Here is a 23,264-nt window from a genome sequence, read left to right as displayed (position 1 = left end):
TAAGCCAAGGTCATGTCTGACAAATTTGAATGTATTCTTGAGGAGGTAATAAGTTTGTATAATGGCAATAAAGTAGCCAGCACAGATTTCAGCAAGGCCTTTGAAAAGGCTCAGTATGACAAGCTGATCAAACAAGTAAAAGCAAATGCAATCACTACTTGGTCTTTCCTGCAAATATTTAATGACTTAGAGTTGAATGTCAAAAACATAGTAATTGCACTTGCAGATACAGAAATTGGCTGTGAAGTTGACAGTGAGGAGGAAGCTGAAGTTTGCAAGTTGAAGGTAGTCTGAGTGGTTGGGTAGAAATGTGGCAAGTGGGCAGAGAAGAACACTGATGTGAATTTGGGGATATCAAATAAGACAAGGAAATATACAGTAAATGGGAGGATGTTGAGTGGTGTGGAGCAACAGAAGGACCTTATGTACATTTAGCAATCCAGAAAGTTGGTTAAAAAGATGTATGAGATATTTTCCTTTACAGCTTAGGTGTGAAGTAAATATATGAGCAGGGATGCTATCTTTGAACTGTATGCAATGCTAGTTCGATCTTGCCCTGAGTATTGCATACAAGTTCTGGTCACCTTACAGGAAAAGTGTGGTGGCATGTGAGATAGCACAGAGGGAAATTTATGAGGATGTTAACAGGACTGGAAAATTGTTGCTTTGAAGTAAGGTTGCAGTTGATTTTTTTTAAACAAAGGGAGATGAGAGGAAACTTAATTGACCTGTATATAATTTTGAGAAGCCTAGATGGTATGGAAAATGCGGAATCTATTTCCCTTTGCATAGGGGTTGAACACGAGGCTTGAATTTCAAGAAATTTGTAGAAAAATAAGAAGAGAGTTGAGGAAGCATTTTTTTTCCACCTTGAGGTGATGTCTGGAACTGGCTGTCTGGAAAAATGAAAGAGGAAGCCATCATTAAAATTTGAAAGAAATAGCCAAATGTGAGCTCATGGCACTGGCTTGGCAAGAATCATCATTGGTATGGTCAGGTTGGGCTGGAGAGCTTTGTTTCAATGCAGAAGTCATCCATGACTGAAAACGATATTGGGATGTGTGCTTGAATCCCATGACCTGCAGAGCAATGAGAAGCAGGAATTAGATTAGGTTACTTCTCTTAAATGAACACTACATTAAAGGGTCAAATATCTTTCTGCATCTTAAAATCTCAATGATTCTATGTAGCATATGGGTGAATGATGTTGTGATGGAATTTGTGATGAAAAGCAAGGTTGGGCTGATTGTCAACTTACTCTTAAATTGTGAACAAAGGCTGGATAGCATTGCCTGAGAAAGAGTCGGGGTCAACTTGCCTAAATTCTCTGAAATCCAAGAGCAAATGAAACAAAAATGAAGGAATCTGACATAGTGTTAAATTTGGAACAAAGCAAGCATTATAAGGCTGAAAATACAGAGTTACTGTCGATTTTTGTTTCGGATGTACCACGTGCTTTTTGAAGAGCTGAGAGAGTAGAACAATTGCAGCGGGCATTGGACTCTTGTGTGTAATAAGATTAATCAATTAGGATCATTATTTGGAAATAACAATTATCAGGTAATTCTTCAACCCAAGAGCAATTTGAATCTGATAAATTTATTATGCAGGTGAATTGCTACTGTCATTCTTGCTTTGCATGATAGGACAGATCTCCATTGAATCGCAGAACAATTGTTTCAGGGAGTTGTACCAGAAATTAAGTCAATTTACTACAGTAAAACATAGTGTATGTTGTTAGGAATGTGTGCACTGATGCTGATGTATGAATATTTAGTAATAATCGGAGTATGTTTAAGTATGGATTTCTGCCTCTGATTCTACACGAACTCTGTTCTGGTTGTCTTCTATTAATATGAGCAGAAACCAGCTTTGACTGAGGAAGATAGAACAGTACAGTACAGGAACAGGCCATTCGGCCCCAAGTGTTGTGCTGAACCAGCTAAAAAGCAAATCAAGAACACACAAACACTATTTACACCATGTCCATGTCGCTCCATCTTTGACACATAAATATATATGCCTGTCCAACGTCTCTTACAAGTCATTATGAAGAAAGCAGCACCTCTGCTTTCTTAGAACCGATGGAAAATGAAATACATATTGTCAGCTCCAGGAACAAGGCCTGAATTATCTTAATTTTGTCCCAGTTTCATCCCTTTAGTTGAATTTATGCTCATAAGTAGAAGAGTATGAACAGTAGAAAATAATGTAACCTGAGAATGCTGGTGGATTGTTAACTTTTTACTGTTAAGTACATATGCATAAGGCAAAGACTGCTTACTGGTATCACATAAATTCAAAGTCAGGAATGATGGCGATCCCAAGCTATCTCATTATATATTCCAAAATGGGTTGGCCGCAAACGTTTCTGGTAAGGGTTACTCAACCTACAGTGGTCTATTTCCTAAAAGAACCCTGATTTAATATTTTGTATATCTTCCAGACTGCCAGCGGTAATGTGGAAGCAAAGGTGGTCTGCTTTTATCGGCGCAGGGACATATCAAACAGTCTAATAGTACTCGCAGATAAACATGCAAGTAAGTACAGATTAAATTAATTTCAGATTTAAAATACTAAATTTGAAGCTGTTGATTAACTTTATGATTTATGGGAGTACTTTTGTACCATGATAAGACAAAGTAGCTGTTTAAAATTTTTTAATCAGCAGGAGAAATGAACAGTTCTTCCATGGTTCTATAAACATCTGTGTAACAATAAAAATTGGTTTGTTTTTCTTTGTACACAAAGTATTGCCTTTTCAAGTCTATTTTTTTTTAATATTGTGCTGTTGTGAGACAAATTTAAATGTATATTAATGTACACATAGTGCATTAAAAAAGTATTCAGCACCCAACCTTTTGTTCACATAAATGAATATTGCAACTAGGAATTTTGATCAATTTAACTGAGATTTTTATTTGTGAATCACATGCTCCTTTTATCATATTAAGTTGAAGTTAAAGTCTGTCCCGAGCCTTATAGGCTCATCAGGCCGGTGCTTATACCGGTTTCCGTGGCGTGCAGCGACTGAGAGTACGGGATGTATTATCTTTGGAGAGAGTTCAGAGGAGGTTCCCAAGGGTGGTTTTGGGAATGAACAGGTTAACATATGAGGAGAGTTTGGCAGTTTTGGGCCTGTACTCACTGGAATTTAGAATAATATGCGGAGATCTCAATGAAAACTACCAAATGTTGAAAGGACTAGATAGGGTGGATGTGGAGAGGATGTTTCCTATGTTGGGGGTATGCAGAACTGGAGAGCACAACCTCAAAATTGAGAGCGACCTTTTAGAAAAGAGGTAAGGAGGAATTTCTTTAGTCAGAGAGTAGTGGATCTGTGGAATGCTTTGCAGAAGACTGCAGTGGAAGCCAAGTCAGTGGGTATATTTAAGGCAGAAGTTGATGGTTTCCTGTTTGGTCAGGCCATCAAAGGGTATAGCAAGAAGGCGGGTATATTGGGTTGAATAGGATTCAGGATCTGCCTTAATGGAATGGCAGAGCAGACTTGATGGGCTGAAACTTGCTTCTATGTGTTATGGTCTTATATGAAATACTTTGATCTGAATCATTAACCATTTCTTTACCCACACAGCTGCAGTGTTTTCTGCTTTTATTTTAGATTTCTAGAATTATAAAGTTTTTTAAATTTATTTTAGAGTAAGTGGATGTATCCTGATTTTGAAGTCTGATCAAATTTGCTGTCCAATGTTCTTCAAATAGCAGAACTTTGTTTAAATAGTTGATGGTCTTCACTTTTATTGATTCTAAATTCTGCTGTACCCATTCTTTGTATTAATAATGCTAAGTCAGCAAGTGTACAACAATCTTGAAATGAACTTTTTAGATAGTTAATATGTACTTTGGTATTATGATTATATTAGGGTGATGTACAAATTCAATGTCTGCTCTATTTTTAATGCTTGTCCTTGTATGCAGTTTGGAGTTATTTAATTCTGCACAAAATAAGGCTTTTGTTTTTGCACTGTTGCACATTTGAGCACTGCTTGCAGAATGCTTGTGCAAATTAATACTAAGTAACATGAAATTGCTGAGCTTGTCTAAGCATTTATAGACATTAATTTTGCTTTTTTTGTGATTAGATGTATGTTCCTTGACTTTTAGGATAGTCTTAAAGCAATGCATAAAATCTGGAAGACCAGGGCCTTTACAGGAGAAATTAGGCATTTAGTTTAGTAAAACAGTTGCATCTCTAATTTCAGAAATAGCTCAATAATTTAATCAGTTGATATGTCATCAATATTTTGGGTTCATCTGCACTCTTAATAATGTGAAGATAAAGCTGGGATTCTTTTGCTTTATCATACAGTAATAAACATTCTTTCTTGAATTTTCGTTATTGTGGAACTATCAGGAATAAACTGTCAGGTAAAGTGGAATATTACTAAAGTGAATGAGTGTTGTTATGCTTATTTTAGCCATGCTATATATGAAATAATGATACTTTGCAACCGAGGCATAATGCTTTACCCTAGTTGGTTCTCACCTTGCTTTTTAGGTATAATTTTATCCCTCCAAGTACAGTTGTAATAATTGCTCTTGGGTATTCCTGCCTGGTTCTAGACTGTGAAGCCATTAACTATGCTAAAGTGAGTTTCTACTTTGTGGCAGGAGTTATTAGATTCAAGGTATCAAAAACTATTTCTGATGTCCAAACCTGCCTTCAATAGGATCAGCTGAAATTGTACAGAGCAGTTTCAAAACTGGTTCAGCCATATAGTGAAGTCACTGTCAATAAAGTTATCAAGTTTTAATGACTTTAAAACAGTCACCAGGTTTGAGCATTGACCAAGTGACCTGTTTGCATTCAGTTGGGATTGACTGACTGCACACTGGCTGTCATTCGGCATTGGACCACCCGGCCAACAACATCAGGCTGTTGTTTATTGACTACAGCTCAACTTTCAATACTATCATCTCCTCAGTACTATACAGTAAGCTTCAAAACCTGGGCCTCTGTACCGCATTCTGCAATCTGATCCTTGACTTCCTCATCTGGAGACCATAGTCAGTGTGGATAGAAAATAATATTTCCTTCTCTAGGACACTCAGCACCTGCTCACCTTATCGGTGCATGCATTGCCTGCTGCTCTACTCTCTGCACCCATGACTGCGTAGCTAGGCAGAGCTCAGACATCATCGATGAATTTGCCGATGACAAAGGTATTGGCAGAATTTCAGATGATTAAAAGGAGACATGTAGAAATGAAATAGACTGTCTGTTTAAGTGGTATCACAACAGCAACCTTGAACCTTGCACTCAATGTCAGTAAGACCAAGGGACTGATTGTGGATTTCAGGAAGGAGAAATTGAGGGAACACATTGACTGATCAGTAGTGGAAATGCATGAGGAGTTTCAAGAACCTGAGTGTCAGCATCTCTGAAGATCCATCCTGTGCCCAACATATTGATGCGTTTATGAAGAGGTCATGACAGTGGCTATATATCATAAGGAGTTTGAGGAGATTTGGTATGTCATCAAGGACTTGAGCAAGTTTCTACAGAAGTTGCATGGAGAGCATTCTAATGTTGCATCACTGTCTGGTATGGAGGGGCAGCTACACGGGACTGGAAAAATCTGCAGTGTGTTGTAAACTCAGTCAGCTCCATCATGGACTCTAGCCTCCCACTATTGGGGACATTGTCGTAAGGCAATGCCTCAAAAAGATGCCATCCATTATTAATTACCTCCATCAGGACATGCCCTCTTCTCACTGCTGTCATCAGAGAGAGGTACAGGAGCCTTAAGACACACATACAACACTTCAGGATCAGCTTCTGTCACTCCGCCATCAGATTTATGAACGGACGATAAACACAACTCACCAACTTCGCTTCTATTTTACTCTACTTGTTTCAGTTTTATATATACATTTCTTGCCATTTATAATCTATTTTATGCATTGCACTATATTGTTGCTGCAAAACAGTAAGTTTCATGATGTAGCTGTGTCATAAATCTGATTCTGATTATAACAGCAGGATAGAAGCTGCCTTTGAACCTGATGGTACATGCTTTCAGGCTTTTGTATGTTTTGCCTGATTGGAGAGGGGAGAAGAGGGAATGTCTGATGGGGTGGTGTCTTTGATTGTGCTGGTTGCTTTACTGAGATAGCAAGAAGTATATACAGACTCCATGGAAGGGTGGCATTGGTGAGCTTTCTTGGCTGCAGTTGGACCAGGACAGCCGGTTGCTGATTCACTCAGAAGACTGGGGATTTTGGATGGTGGGAAGGGATAAGGAAAGATTGCAAGTGTTCCACCTTCAGATTTTGCATTAAAAAAAAATACTGTGAGAAGGGGAAGGGACATTGCTGGGGATGGAAGCATGAACTAGAATGTCAAGGAAGAATACTGTGGGAAGTAAAACTGTGACTGATACATTTTGTGTTTGTCTAATGTAGAGGATATGGAGTTGGTGACTAAAACAAAGACCATTCTAGGTTGGAAGAAATGCTGTTTGAGTTTTGATTTGAATGTAATGCATAAGGTTCCTTCTAAAAAGTAATAGAGTTACAAAAATAGGCTGATAGTCAGTTGCAAATAATTGTGAAGTAGAAACTAAAGTCATTTATTATTGCCCCATTTACAAAATGGAAGAAAGCCAAAGAAATACGCAGGTGTAAAGATTCAACAGAGTTTAATTACAGTGTGAAACAAAAGCTCGTTTGCAATTCTGTGATACAGTAGAACAGTAATTAAATAGATTTCCATTTTCAGTTGTGTGTTTTACCTTCTCTATTCTGGCTTGGTAGGTGTCACTGAAGTCACTTTAATGGTGCATTGCAAACTACCCAAATTTAACTTCAACTTACAATATTCAGTATTGTTAACAGCCCAGTTGTGTTAAACACAAAGTATTTTAAAATTAGCTACTCTGTTGATTTGTCGACAAACATTTGAAAACAACACAATTTCTAAGCACTTCTTAACCCAGTGTAGATAAGGAGATCCTTAAATCATGTGACCAGTAAGTCTACATAACAGTGAGCTGACGTATCAGATAGTGCTTCCTGTGCCCTTCCCTTCTCTCCCACCACCCCTCCTTCAACATCACCAGCCAGTTTGATCTAGGCGAGCAGCCATTTTGGGATTAAAACAACAGCTTGAAAGTACTTAACCCATTCATTACCTGCTAGTGTATCTTGATCACTGCTAAAATTAAAAAAGAAATTTCCAAATACTTTATCTTGCTCTTATTATAGTTTTTATAATTATTTTGGACTAATATTAAACTGTTAGGAAAGTATTTCTGCACAATACAAGGTACTTCAATAATAGTACTGCTTGAATTCTATTGAGTCTTGAATTAAAACTTTTAAAACCATGATGGAAGGATTATCATGGCTCCTCCCACTTCCTTCAAACAAAAGGTGAAAACATGGGTACTCACATTGGTCCCAGCTATGCTTGCCGTTTTGTTGGCTACGTGGAACAGTCTATGTTGCAAGCCTACATTAGTTTCTTTCCCCAGCTTCTCCTGTGCTGCATCAACAACTGCATTGGTGCTGCTTCCTGCACCCGTGTGAAGCTCGGCGACTTCACCAACTCTGCCTCCTGTCATCAAATTTACCCGGTCTATTTCTGACACCACCCTCCCCCCCCCCCCCCCCCCACCTTTCTCAATCTCTCTTTCTCTGTCTCTGGAGACAGCTTATCTATTGATGTATATTATGAACTCTCACAGCTACCTGGACTATACCTCTGCCCACTCTGATACTTATAAAAATGCCAGCCCCCTTCACTCAATTCCTCTGTCTTTGCTGCACCTGCTTCAGGATCAAGCTTTTCGTTCTAGACCGAAGGAGATGACTTCTTTCTTCAAAGAAATGGGTTTCCATTCCTCCACCATCAACGTTGCTCTCAACTACATGTCTTCCATTTCGCGCATGTCTGCCCTCATTCCATCCTCCCGCCACTCCTCTAAGGATAGGGTTCCTCTTGTCCTCAGCTACCATCCCAGTATGCAGCACATAGTTGTCCGTAACTTCCACCATCTCCAACAGGACCCCACCAGCACGCCATCTTTCCCTCCCCCTCACTTCCTACTTTACGCAGGGATCGCTCCCTATGCGACTCCCTTGTCAATTCATCACTCTCCACTGCTCTCCCTTCTGGCACTTATCCTCACAAGTGGAACCTTCCCCTACACCTCTACACCTCCTCCCTCGCTACTGCTCAGGACCTTAAGCAGTCCTTCCAAGAGACACTTCACCTGTGAGTCTGTTGGGGTCATCTACTGTATCTGGTGTTCCCTGTGTGGTCTCCTATATATCAGTGAGTCCCAACATAGATTGGGAGACCTCTTTGCTGAGCACCTAGGCTCCCTCTGCCAGAAGAAGCGGGATCTCCCAGTGGCCACCCATTTTAATTCCACTTCCCATTCCCATTCCGACATGCCAGTTCATGGCTTCCTCTACTGTCATGATGGGGCCACACTCAGGGTGGAGGAACACCTTATGTTCCATCTGGGTAGCCTCCAACTTGACGGCATGAACATCGATTTCTCAAACTTCCAGTAATAACCCCCCCAACCCCTTCTTTCACCCCATTCCCTTTTCCCTTCTCCCACCTTGTTTGATAACCTGCTTATCACCTCCCTCTGGTGCTCCTCACCCTTTTATTTCTTCCATAACCTCCATTCCTCTCCTATCAACCCACCCCCCAACTTCTCTAGCCTTTTATATTTTTCAACAATCAACTTCCCAGCTCTTTACTTCACCCTTTCTCCCCTCCCAGTTTCACTCATCATGACCTTGTCTTTCTTCCTCCCCTCCTCATCTTGTTTTCCTCCAGACCTGGCCCATGACGTCGACTACACTCTTTTCCATTGATGATAGCTGGCCTGCTGAGTTCCTTCAGCATTTTGTGTGTGTTAAAAGGGACAAAATGTAGTTCACACAAATGCAAACATCACGTGTGGATTTGATTAGTGGTTGGATGGCGATAGTGTTTGTGACAGATTTGGGGAGGGTTAATCGAGGGAAGTTGTTCTGATCATAGGATGCTTCAAGGGCTAGAAGAAACAGATTTGAAGTGATGTGCCCAAAAGCAAAGTTAGTCAATAAGGATTTTCACAAAAGAATTCATAGGAAATTGAGGAAAAATTATTGGCAGGACACTTGAGAGTGATCAGTAGAATAGGACTGCCTTGCTCTACAAATAATTGGCATGGATTCAGACAATCCTGTGTCCTTGCATTTCAAGATTGTTTAATGTTATCAGTACACAAGTGTAAAGGAGAACAAAATATTTGTTACTTTAGATCCCAGGCAGTGCAAAAAAACACAAGAAGATAAGCAACACAATAAATATAAATTTGTCAGACTGTATAAATAGTTGATAAAGTGATGCTCGGAACAGAACTGTCTGTTCGTGTAGTGACAGTGTCGTTTCAATAAGGCTGATGTGCACCCATGTAAATTAAATTTGTCTGCTTTGTGTACATTAATGTAGATGTGAAAATATAGCACCTGCTAATATGGAGCAAAAGTGAATGTCACAGTTTACTTAGGCGGCAAGTGGATATAATATAACTAGTAATTTTATGAGCTGCTCTAGAACAAAAGATAGGCTTTTTAAACAATATTGTGTTAATAAGCAACCTAATAATGAATTAGCAGTCTCCTTAGAAGTTTCAGGATTGAAACCAGAAAAGGTTAATTAACATTAAAATGCTGAGACGATATCTTAATCATATAATTTGTGTAACAGATAAAATGTAGATTTATCTGAAGGAAGTACAGATATAACCTTTCTCAATTAAAATCTTTAAAATTCAGCAACAAATAGTGGCTTTAATTTGTGTCAGTAGTTAAAATATTTTGATTAAAGGTAAAACCATCACACACATTTCATTAAATGACTAGCTAATTAATCCCCTCCCTGCTTACTTCCAGACTTTTAGACACAGTGATTGGGTAGATGCGGCATAAGATTCTATTCTCAGAAACTGCTGTAAACGCCTTGGTATGAACTAGCAATAAGGTGCATTTACTGAGCATATATCTAGTTTTCAAATTAATGAGCTGTGTGACCTTGACTTGGCTTTATACGCAACATTTTTAAATGGTATTGAGAGCATATCAAGTATTTCTGAAGTGCACCTTTATAACTGCTGTTATGGGAATAGCAATTCAGCAGTCCAGCCTGTGATTCTCTGAACTATATACCTGTTTTAAATAGATCTAAGAATGGCAATGTCAAATTCTTGAGCGTGAGGGGAGGAAAGTTTAAAAGGATTGAAAAGCTACAGAAAGTTGTAGATGAGACCATCTCCAAAATGGTTACTTGCCTTCCTATCATCCTGACTCTTCAAAAGGTGATGCTTTCTTTTTACACTATTTATTTATTTTTATTTAACGCAATTTGAGTGAAGATATTTTGGAAATAGTGAGAGAGATTTGACCATAGAGCAGTATGTATGCAAGGATGAGAATTTCTAAATTGGGAGCCAATAAAGGTGAGTTGTGGTGAATCCAGCAAAATTGGATATCCTCCATTTTATGAAGAATGAGAGAAAGAATGCATTGGAATAATCAAGCCTCAAAGTGCCAGGAATGAATGAAGCTTTTGGCAGTAGAGTTGGACAGTTTTAAAGGAATAGAATTAGTAATGTAATACTAATTAGTAATAGTAATGGTACAGTTATATGTCTGAAGCTTGTCTCAGGCATGGTATTTCTGATAATGTTGCATAAGGTTACATGTTCATGAGAAATAAAGGTGTTAAGGATAGATCCTTACACTGAGGGTGATTCTCCGACATTGAAAATATATTCCAGAATGGAATGAGGCAAGGCATTTGAGGGCTCGCCCAGCTGGACAGTGCTAGAGAAGCATTGGAGGAGGATAGCATTGTCAATGATATCAAAGCCTGCAGAATAGTGCAGAAAGACAAGGAAAGACATAATACCTAACAAAATGTAGTACATTGATACTCCAACAAGGCCAAGCCCTAATTTGGAAGATTAGTTCCAACTGAAATTTGACTTTCAATTTGTTTATTAATGTGTCCTTCCATAAAATAAAGGCAGGAGGGGAAATTGTTTCTTCATTATTGACACTGATGTGAAAGTGATACTGTGTTCTTTAAGATTATGTAATAGATGAAAATGAAATTGGTCAATATTTAGGGCAATAAAGGGTGAAATATAATATGTATAAAGTCTCGTTAAACTTAAAATATTGGTGGAACAAATTAAAGGAAAGGGATTAAATAAGGAAAAACATAAATTATCAGTTTCATTATTAAGTAGGTGGGTGTTTGAACGCAACATTGCATGTTTTGTTTGCTGATATTAACCTTTCAGTCCTGATGGCAAAAGTACACTGCTTATTTCATAGTCTAAATAGTCTGAATTCAGATTTCATAGTCTGAATATTAGAAGTGTTTACTTAGTCCAGTTGCTTCAATATTTCTATTCAGCTTTGTGCATTATTTGCTTAATTATATTTAAATTTATTTAAAGAAATGCTTGAAGCCAAATTTCAAAAGCTTTAGTCAGGTAATGTTTACATTTGTTTTATTCTAAACTCTTGGGAGGAAAATATTAAGAAATTAACCTTTCTTAATAAAACAGCTAATACTTTTGTTGCATTGCTTTAGGTTCACATTTGAATTCCAATTTAAAAATAAATCATAAAAGCTATCTGTTTGAATTTAAAAAATCACACACAGGAGCAAATCTGCAATGCTGGAAATCAAAGTAATATGCACAAAATGCTGAAGGAATTCAGCAAGCCATCAGCATTTGTGGAAAAGAGTAAACAGTTGACGTTTTGGGCTGAGATCTTTCAGGATGTCCCATTGAAGGATCTCGGCCTGAAATGTTGACTGTTTACTCTTTTCCATAGATACTGCCTGGCCAGCTGTGTTCCTCCAGCATGTTGTGTGAATTGAAAAAGTTATTTGAATAGGTAAATATAAGTATGAGTTTCAACAGAATTTTTAAATAAAGGTGATTATATTTCCTATTTAGATATGCTAAACGCAGAGGACAAAATGCAAACTCACCTCCTTAATTGTTAATGAAATCAACTTCTGTGTTGCTGTTTAAAATCTCTTCAAACAGTACAATCCCAGGGGAGTAACTTGGACAAGATGTAACATTGGTTTTGTACTCTGACTTGTCAGTTACCTGACTGATGGGCTAGGTTTAAGTTGTCAGCATCAGGCTGATATTCTAATATTGTGTTTTTCTTTTCTTACAAGCAAGGACCAATTAGAATGAATATTAAAACCTCTTGGGTAAACAAAACTAGTCTAGTCATCCTCACATCTGTACTAATGATCAGGAAATGTAATTTCAAGGAAAGTTAGCAGATATTCACATCAACAGACTAAATCAATTTTACTCTCACTATCTTTGAATTCAATTCTTACAGTTTCCACAAACAGTATAAAAATTGGACCTTTATTACCCATTGTTATCAGGGCTGATTTCTTGCTTGACTAATCATCCCCTGACGAGGTTCCAGAAATTAATCAGTAACTTACCATACATGCCTCATCCTATTTCTAAAAAATCTCTGCTAATTTACTTATGGTTTTACACATCTTGAGGTTCAATCCTTTACCTCATTTATTTGAAAGCATTGAATAGATTAAAGGATTGAACCTTGACATCTTGCAAAACCATAAAGAAATTAGCAGAGATTATTGAAAGCTACATACATCAATGTCACTTGATGCTATAGTATTAAAAAACGGTATTTGGAAATAATTATCTATATTAATTAACTATTGAACAATTTTGTAGAATGTCAAGAATTTATTTTATATATAAAGGATACATTTTTTTCCCTCATTTCCAGAAATTCTCCATGGGAACTGTGCAAATGCCTATTTGTCCCTTTTACCATCTTCCTGAAGCAGTTCATTATTATCATTATTTTAGTTATGTTTTTGGACTTTTGCTATATGCAGAAATCTGACTTGCAACAGTGATTAGACATAGTGTCCAGATGATTAAGTGACAGCATTAAGGAAGTTGAGGATTTCCTCGACTGGCCGCATTACAAGAGGTGATTACTCCACAGGTCCAGAGAACTCGGGACAGTGTTCGGCATTAGAAAGAACAAAATTTCAGGAAGCTCCTGCCATTCTAAAACCACTCAGTAATAGGGGGAGTGGTGGCATCTTGAAGGAATGCATTTCAAAGCATGGCCTAGGAGCAGGAGTGTGCCATCTGCATCATCAGTTCAGCTCTACTATTAACAAGATCATGGCTCATCAGGTGTAACCTCAACAAATTATTCCTGTCAAGAGCTGGCCCGTGATGGTGGGTGGGACGACGGAAAGGGCTTGTTTTGCTGCTGTTATTTTTGTTTTGTTGTTGTTGCTGCTTGTTGTGTTGTTCTGCTGTACTCGTTAGGCATGCTACCTTGGCAGCTGATCATGTGGCGACACTTGCCGGTTTCCCCCAGCTCTTCCTTGGGGTTGCGGTGTCGATGTAAAAACTGTATTTTTCAATGCATACGTGATAAGTAAATGAATCTGAATCTGGTCCATGTCAACTTCTTGTCTTGATAAATAGTTTGTGAGGGATGAATTATGCTACAATTGAATGTTTTGAATCTTCTGCAGCTTTTGTCTCCAGATATCAACTGGCTGGAGTGTTCACTGAGATCTTTAACCACTTGCTTTTGGTTGTCTGAAGTATTCACCCGCTTCGAGCAGGTTTCAATTATACCAGTGCCTAAGAAGACCATGGGAACCTGTTTTAATAGGTATCATTCAGTAGCACATGAGGAATTATTTTGTGAGGTTGGTGATCAAACATCAACTCCTGCCAGTTGTTCATTGATCTTATTATAGCTTTTGAATTAAGTATGCCTGCAAGAAAATGAGTCTCAGGGTTGTATATGGTGACATGTTCACTAACCGTAGATAGGCGTAACTGTGTTGGTAATACAGCTGCAAATACATAAACTAAGTTCAAGATTGTTTAATGTCATTCAAGAGAGAGTTAGATAGAGCTCTTATGGATAGTGGGGTCAAGGGATATGGGGAGAGGGCAGGAACGGGGTACTGATTGTGTATGATCAGCCATGATCACAGTGAATGGCGGTGCTGGCTAGAAGGGCCGAATGGCCTACTTCTGCACCTACTGTCTATTGACGATTTTCTATACACCAGTGTAAAGGAGAATGCCGCATAAAAAATCTCAATAAGATGAAGAACACCATAACAATAAAAAAACACAGTCAGTACAAATACGTAAGGTAACTTGTATGCAAAGATTGACTGTATGTTCATAAAGTAACACTTGGCACGGGAGTGTCTGTGCATAAGGTGACTGACAGGAAATGATAAAGTAAGTGGTGGTTGGGGATAGTAAGTGCAGGTGTTGATCAGCCATGCTGCTTAAGGAAAGTAACTGTTTTTGAATCTAGTGGTCCTGATATGGTTGCTATGTAGCCTCCTCCCTGATGGAAGTGGGATAAACACTCCATGAGCAGTTTTAGTGGGACCCTTTTTGATAATACTGGCGCTTTTCTATATATGTATACCAGTGATGACGGGTAGTCTGATGCCTGTGACATGTCAGGCAGTTTTGACCACCATTGTAGAGCCTTCCTGTCTGCTGCAGTACAGCTTCCATTCCATGCAGTGATACAACTTGTTGGGATGCTCTCTACTGCACGTCTACAGAATGACATGAGTATAAGCGTGCATAGTCCATCTTTCTTCAGCCTCCTCAAAATGAGAAATTGTTAGTGAGTTTTCCTAATTGTGCAGAATGTGATCTGGGATCACGAGAGGTTGTGCAAGATGTGCATTCCCAGGAGTTCAAAGCTGTTTTGGGACTCTATGCAGGGTCAACCCCCAAAAGGCTGCTGGACCAGACACCATTCCTGATAGAGTGCTCAGAGGGATTGCAGACCCGCTGGCAGATGTTCTCACTGACATCTTCAACATCTCCCTGAGCATCCAATGTGCTGTAAGGTCGTCACCATCGTCCCCATGCCGAAGAATTCTTCAGTGTCCCATTGCACTCACATCCATCATCATGAAGTGTTTTGAGAGGCTCATCATGAGGCACATCAAGACCCAGCTGCTCCCCTCACTGGACCCCTTGCAGTTCGTGTATTGTCCCAGCCGCTTAACAGATGACGCCATCGCCACCACCCTACACCTGACCCTCACTCACCTGGACAAAAAAGACACGTACAAATGCTGTTCATAGACTTCAGCTCAGCATTCAACACAATCATTCCTCAACACCTGATTGGAAAGCTGAAACTGCTGGGCCTGAACACCTCCCTCTGCAACTGGATCCTAGACTTCCTGACTGGGAGACCTCAGTCAGTCAGGATCGGGAGCAGCATCTCCAACACCATCCCACTGAGCACACGGGCCCCCCAGGGCTGTGTGCTCAGTCCACTGCTGTTCACTCTGCTGACCCACGACTGTGCAACAATACACAGCTCAAATCACGTCATCAAGTTTGCCGATGACATGACCGAGGTGGGTCTCATCAGCAAGAACGATGAGTCAGCATACAGAGAGGAGGTGCAGCGGCTAACGGACTGGTGCAAAGCCAGCAACCTGTATCTGAATGTGAACAAAACAAAAAAGATGGTTGTTGACTTCAGTAGAGTACGGAGTGACCACTCTCTGCTGAACATTGACAGCTCCTCCTTTGAGATCGTTAAGAGCACCAAATTTCTTGGTGTTCACTTGGCAGAGCATCTCACCTGGTCCCTCAACACCAGCTCCATAGCAAAGAAAGCCCAGCAGCATCTCTACTTTCTGCAAAGTTTGAAAAATGTCCATCTCCCATCCCCCATCTTCACCACATTCTACAGAGGATGTATCGAGAGCATCCTGAGCAGCTGCATCACTGCCTGGTTCGGGAATTGCACCGTCTTGAATCGCAAGACCCTGCAGCGGATAGTGAGGTCAGCTGAGAAGATCATCGAGGTCTCTCTTCCCACCATTACAGACATTTACACTACACGCTGCACCCGCAAAGCAAACAACATTATGAAGGACTCCATGCACCCATCATACTATCTCTTCTTCCTCCTGCCATCTGGCAAAAGGTACCGAAGCATTCGGGCTCTCACGATACAACTGTACAACAGGTTCTTTCCCCCAAGCAATCAGACTCTTAATACCCAGAGTCTAGACCGACATCATTGTTATTATATTGAAATTTGTCCTCTACTGTGCCTATTGTCTTGTTTATTAATTATTTACTAATTAATTATTGTACTGCCCTGCACTGTTTTGTGCACTTTATGTAGTCCTGTGTGGGTCTGTAGTCTTGTGTAGTTTTTGTGTTGTTTTATGTAGTCTAGTGTAGCCTTGAGTTGTCTCACATAGTCTAGTATAGTTTTGTGTTGTTTCACGTAGCATTCGTTTTTACTGTGTATTGTACCGGCAGTTTATGGTCGAAATGATTTAAAAAAAAGTGACTTGACTTGTAAACTGGAAACAAAATTGCGGGTTGTCTAGAATTCAAATTGCTAAAATTTTATGTTACCTCAAAATGATGTAGAACTGATATCAGTGAAAGTCTTTTTTTTGATACTTTGATTTCCATGGTTCCTAACAATAGAATGTTCCTGTTCTGTGCAACAGTCAGGAGACTGTCAGTTGTTAAAGCATGTACTTTCAAAGGCAGCCAGAAAACAGCCACACACATAAGAAGAACCTAGCATGAGGCATCTATGGTGGTTTTATTAGAAACTTGAATTTTCAGGTAATGCCAATGCTGGAAAAAAACTTTGATTTCACATATGTCAAGGTGAGTTATACAACACCAGGAATACTGTTGTGTTAATGCAGGCACAGAGACAGTCAGACACAGACAAATTTGTTGTCTTAGCCTCTTTTATTAGATTTAGCAGCCAAGATTTCTCCTTAAGGAAACCATGGCTGTCTTTGGCCTATTTTGTCATTTGCCTCTAAGTACCCCAAATCCTCAGTATTAATAATAGACTCCAACATCTTTCCAACCACTGAAGTCAGTCAGAATTATAACTTCCTTTCTTCTGCCTCTCTCCTTTCTTAAAGAGTGGAATGACATTTGCAATTTTCCTGTCCTCGGGAACCATTCCAGAATCTAGTGAATCTTGAAAGATCATTACTAATGCCTCCACCATTTATTCAGCTACCTCTTTCAGAACCCTGCAGTGTAGTCCATCTGGTTCACTTGACTTAACTATATTCATATTTTGCAGCTTCCAAGCACCTTCTCCTTAGTAATATCAATGGCACTCATTTCTGCCCCTGATGCCCCTGTATTTCTGGCATTCTGCTAGTGTCTTCCACAGTGAAAACTAACATAAATGTTTCTTCTTTATCCCCCATTACGATCTCTCCATTATTATTTTTCAGTGGTACAATATCCACTCATATCTCTCTTTTACTCTATATATCTGAAAAAAATTGCATCCTTTTTTATATTAATGGCTAGCTTGTCTTCATATTTCATCCTTTTTCTCTTGATGGCTTTTTCATTTGACTTCTGTTGGTTTTTTAAAAGCTTCCTAATTCTCTGCCTTCTCACTAATTTTTGCTACATTATATGCCATCTCTTTTGCTTTTATGCTGTCTTTGACTTCTCTTGTCAGCCACGGTTGCCTAGTTTACCCTTTAGAATACTTCATATTCGGGATGTATCTTTCCTGCACTTTCCAAATTGCTCCCAGAAACTCCAGCCATTGATGTTCTGGCATCATCTTTGCTAGTGTTCCCTTCCAATCAATGTTGGCCAGCTCCTCTCTAATGCCTCTGTAATTCCCTTCGCTTCATTATAATACTGATGCATCTGACCTTGACTTCTCAAACTGCAGGGGTGAATTCTATCATAATCACCAGCTCCTAAGGTATCCTTTGCCTTAAGCTCCCTAATGAAATCTGGTTCATTACATCACATCCAATCCTGAATAGCTGTTCCCCTAGTGGTCTCAACCACGGGCTGCTCTAAAAAGCAACCTCGCAGGCATTCTACAAATTCCCTCTTTTGGGTTCCAGCTCCAATCAGATTTTCCTAATCTACCTGCATGTTGATAATCCCCCATCATTATTGCAACATTGGACTTTTTACATGCCTTTTCCATCTCCCATTGTAATTTGTAGTCCACAATCTGGCTACTGTACGGAGGGCTGTTTGTAACTCTCTCCGGGGTGTTTTTTTTCACCTTTGCAGTTTCTCAATCCTACCCACAAGGATTCTACATCTTCAGGTCCTGTGTTACTCCTTTCGAAGGGTTTGATTTCATTTTTTAAGCCACCAGATCCACCCCAGCCCTCCCCCCCCCATGCTTACCCACCTGTCCTTTTGATACAATGTGTATACTTGGATGTTAAACTCCCAAATATGATCTTATTTCTGCCATAACTCAGTGATGCCCGCAACATTAAACCTGTCCATCTTTAACGGTGCTACAAGATTATTCTTCTTATTCTGTATACTACATGCATTCAATTATAACATCTTCAGTCCTGTGTTCATTTTGGCCCTCTGTTACACTTTAATAGTCCCCTGACTGCAGCTTTGCCCTATATTTACCTGTCCTTCTTCAGTTTCACCACACACTACATCTGGTTGTATCCCAGCTGCCCCATCTTCAACCCTATCACACTGATTCCCAAATGGTTCTAGCAAACCTGCCCACGAAGATATTGGTCCTCTCAGTTTCAGGTGTGACCTGTCCTTTTTGTACCAGTCATACCTTCTCTTTCATTTCAAACATCATATCTCCTCCAGAGGAGACGGTATGTCACTCAAAGATCCCGCATCTTACACAAGGAACATACCACTAGCTATGTATTAACAGAGAAAAAAATCTTACTAGAAATTTACTTAGAACCTGCACCTACACTTGCTCAAGCCTGTTGAGACAAAGCTTGACCTCTCTAACATTGTCCCTTCACACTGTCTGCTTGTCTGCTTTACTTACACCTCAATTCTTTTTATTGACTCCTGCCAAGTGCCTAATAGATTGTTATGATTGTACCCCACTGTAAAGTCCCAAAAGCACCCAAGCACTTTTTAAACCTTTTGCTTTTTAATCAACAAATGACCTCTCACGATGACTGTAGTCCACCAAAGAGTCCTGGAAGGCCCCGAATATATACCTGGCGCTTCCTCACCAACGAGCACCTTCTTGTGCTGATGGCAACCCACTGCAGGTGGTTTATACCTTGTCAGCACTGCCTATTTAAAAGCATGAGGGGAAGTGTGGAGGATTCCAACTACATTCCCCTGTGGGTGGTTTTGCTGATCCAGGAGACCATAGTTGTTATTCTAGAGGTCACGTATTCCTGTGTAAGAGCTTCGTGTCAGTCTTGTCACAATTTGTGATTTCTAGTGAAGGCTGCTGTAGGGGTACAACTGAAGCCACCCAGTGACTTTTTTTGCTTCTGTTCAGCTTTCAGAGGTCTGGTCACAGTGAGCAGCTGTCTGCTTTTCATGAGCTGAGTAATTCTGCACGTGACCAGGGTGCATGAGCTGAAGAATACCATGAGTCAATCGATTGCTTTTCTGCTTGAGGGATGTGGTGTGAGTGAACTTGTCTTTGCTCTTGCAGATGGAAGGTATACCCTCGCACCCATTCAGTATCACCTCCTCACGAGCAGACACCTACTTAGATTTCAGAGAGAGAAGTGAAGACAGCAGGGGTCAGACAGCTGTGGTTTGGAGTGTGTCAGCTGCCTCAGCTTTGGGCCTCTAAGATGATGGATGATAGTGCATTTAGAATATCAGCAAATCACTGCTCTTGTAATGATCTCTTCGGGCTTGTGCGGGGAGCCAGAGGGTGTTGGGCTCAGAGGTTTTTAAGAGAACCTGAATTGATGAATTGTTTAATGAGAATCGTTAATCGCTGAGAGTTCCTTGTGTTTTTCTCAAGCAATTTGCTCTTTGTAATGTGGTCTCCTGATGCTTTCTGTTTAAACTTGTTAAGTTTACTTTGAAAGGCTTGGGGTTTCTGTGTTACGTATTTAAAGCAGATGCTCGATTAGCACTAATTGTGGGAGTCCTAGTTTTTAGAATGTTACCTCTACCAGTGTCGCTGTGCTCAGCCACCGATGTTCTGTTGGCATTCTTATGAATAAACTCTAGTAGCCACCTCGAAAGTGGAGTCTGTCTTTCTTCCGCACTTTGGTTCCAACATTGCCAGCACACATCGCGGCAGCTCTGCTGTCTGCTAACTCTCCCAAGAGGATTGGGGGGTACAGGTTGATAACAATCACATCCCCTCTACTGTGACCACCAATGATTTCCCACCATGTCCTGTCTACCAGCCGCCATTTCCATGGTCAACAAAAAACTCCCAGACACATGCTTCATTTGACCAGGGACAATAGTCTAGAGCCACCCTTTCAAGGGCAAGAACAACTTGCAGGTGCCACAGACACAGAGTCAAATGTCAAAGAGTGCAGCCTTGTAGTAGCCAGAACCCAGGATACTGCAACATTAGTGCTAGGATATCAGAACCCATTCGGACTGTCAAAGGGGACAGGCACCAGTTGTCCTTTTTTGTGAATTGATTGAAATGTGGTTTTCTACTATTGAGACTTGGTTCTTACCCATTAAACATTGTGAAACATAGCTTACAGTGGAGTACCTCAAAGGATTCCTTTTGTTTAGAATGAGTATGCTCTTCATTGCCATGAAATTTGTATTCATTAATACATCTCCGTACCCATGCCCTACCATTCTGATCACAATATTGTGAAATATCTTACACTGAACTTGTATTGTCCTCAATGTTGTATAGCCCTCTTTACTGTTATTTAGATTTTGAAATGCTTAGCCACCGTTAATGAAAACCTGCAGATATCCCTCAAGTAAAGAGTATTTTATGTAGTAGTGATTTCTTTAAGAGAGGGCTAGAAACAGTGATTTTGTGGCAAGTCATTTAGGTATTTAGTTGAAAGATTCATAGTTAGAATTGGTGGTCATGCAAAGCAGGAAGAGAGGGAACATTTAGGCTCAACTAGCTGGTTGATGGTGTACTGTGGTAATGATTGAAATGTGGAGAAGATCAGTTGGTTTTCAATGGGGAAAACATTACTGCCCAAATAAAAAAGGCCTTGTACCCTGGTTATCTGGGAGTGAGTCTGGTGATGCTGGGCAGGCATATCCTTCCCTGATGTCCTTTCATTGTCCACGTGCTCCCTTTGGTCTTCAGTGAGTACCTTATGACCCCTAAGATCTATCTTTCAGGAGTAGCAGCGGTGTGAAATAGCTTAGGATGAAGGAGTCATGGGAGCTTCATCATTAAGAATCTCTGCTCAGGATCCAGAAATTGGGAACCCTTTCTGTTGAGGAAATACAAAATATTCTCATTTTTAAATAAAACTGTTATGAGTGCAGTGAGCGCCTTCTGTACCAATGGAAGCCAACTATGCTAGCAAGTTCCAAGCCTCCGCATGCTGCTTTTTTTCCCATTGAAATCAAAAACATGCTTTTGTGGATAGAGAGCCTTGTTGATCTTTGCGAGACTGTAGATAGCAGAAAAGATCAACTGCACTTGTTTGGAAGTTTGAGTGTCACCTTGAATCTGACTTCTACAGTTCAAGTATGAGAGCTTGGCGGGTGATTGTCCTGCAGATTTTTGCTTGCCTCAGTGTTTACAGACTTTGAAGTGCTGAGCATGTGAATACATTGCTAATCAACCAATTGTTGGTATAATGGTGTCTTTGAAGATTGTCTAGGACATGTGTCATTAGGACATGTATTTGCAACCTTTTTCAGACACATCAGCCCTTTCTGAGTGCACTGCAGTGCCTTTCAGAAAACCTTCCGCAACTGTTAGCGCTGAGACATGTATTGAATGTGGAGCCAAATGTTACAGAAGAGTTGAGTTTGAGCTGTCTGTGGACTTTAGGAAGTGCTTGGACAACTTGCAGTCAGTTCTGAAATTACAGAGTCATTCCTCATGACAGCACAGTATTGCTTAAATCTTGTTTAGGGAAAGAATATAGCGTACTGTCCTTATGCTCCCTCCTTGTCAGAGGTGTTTCCTTTGTTCATTCCATCACTCCTCCACCTTTGTGTACTGAAAGCTTGTTTTCTCCCTTTCCCAATTCTGATAGCGTGTTTTGGACTTGAATCATTAACTGTTTCTCTTCCTGCTTGGCCTTCTGAATGTCCTTAGCTTTTCCTGTTTTTATCTCTGATTTTTAGCTGCTAATTCTTTTTGAACTTCATTTATCAAATCAAGGATGCTGACAGGCATAATGTCAAGGCCGGGTCTAAGCTTTGTCAAGTTTATTTCTAGTAAATCGCTAGGAGCTATCTGTCTTTGTTGTAACTGCTTTCTGGTGCTCCTCTTTATAGTAAATAATTACTGAATCAGAGTTAACTTATGAATACAGTTGGCCCTCCTTATCTGTGGGGGATTGGTTCCGAGACACTCGGCGGATACCAAAAAACGCGAACGCTCAAGTCCCTTATTTAACCTTTCTCAGTGCAGTGGTCTTTAGGACCCAGTGGAACCCTGGACGTTACTTAACATGTTCAGTGTGGTGGACATTGGGACCTGGCGGTGCAGCTCTGAATCCGCAGTGTTCTTGTTCACAAAAATAATCATGATCACGATTGAAAATAAGTTGGAACTAATAAAGCGATCGGAAAGAGGTGAAACGCCATCGGTGATTGGAAAAGCGGTAGGCTACAGTTGGTCAACGATCGGAACAATTTTAATGGAGCACGTGAAAGACCCTGCCCCGATGAAAGCTGCAATTATTGCTAAGCAACGCAGTGGTTTAATTATTGAAATACATATGTTTCTTAAGTGTTTTATATGCATAGAAAGGTAAAATATGTACTTTATACTAAAGAAAAACGTTTGACTAACTGACACTAAATATACCGGATGTACCTGTTCCGACTTCAAATCCGACTTAAAGACGGACTCAGGAATGGAACTCATTCATAACCTGGGGACTGCCTGTACTTTTAAGTCATTTCTAGATTACTTATAATACCTAATACAATGTAAATGCTATGTAAATAGTTGTTATACTGTATTGCTTAGGGAATAATGACAAGAAAAAGTAGTCTGTACATGTTTAAACACTGTGCTGGAGAGAGAGCTTCTGGGCTTTTCCGATCTGAGGTTGGTTGAATCCATGCATGCGGAATCCGCGGATAAGGAGGGCCGACTGTAATTGTAACATCATGAATCTTCTTTAGTCCAACTGTATAGAATATAGTAAGCAACTGTAATCTACTATTCGGAGATAATTTTCCCATACCATCAAATTTAATTGTTGT

At 39.9% G+C, this 23,264-nt stretch overlaps 1 protein-coding gene across 5 annotated transcripts in view; it reads left to right on the top strand.

The window, feature by feature from the left end:
• The window catches only part of mta3 (metastasis associated 1 family, member 3), a 192,208-nt gene that overhangs the window by 10,735 nt on the left and 158,209 nt on the right, over positions 1-23,264 (top strand). For all 5 annotated transcript variants that reach the window (XM_059985759.1, XM_059985758.1, XM_059985761.1 and 2 more), the window contains exon 3: positions 2,447-2,540. In XM_059985759.1, the coding sequence (XP_059841742.1) occupies positions 2,447-2,540 (94 nt within the window). The remainder of the gene's footprint in view (positions 1-2,446; positions 2,541-23,264) is intronic.

Source organism: Hypanus sabinus, chromosome 12 (genome assembly GCF_030144855.1).
Source record: "Hypanus sabinus isolate sHypSab1 chromosome 12, sHypSab1.hap1, whole genome shotgun sequence".
Lineage (NCBI taxonomy): Eukaryota > Metazoa > Chordata > Chondrichthyes > Myliobatiformes > Dasyatidae > Hypanus > Hypanus sabinus.
Note: the sequence above shows the minus strand (reverse complement) of the source record. Positions and strands in the feature narration are given on the sequence as shown.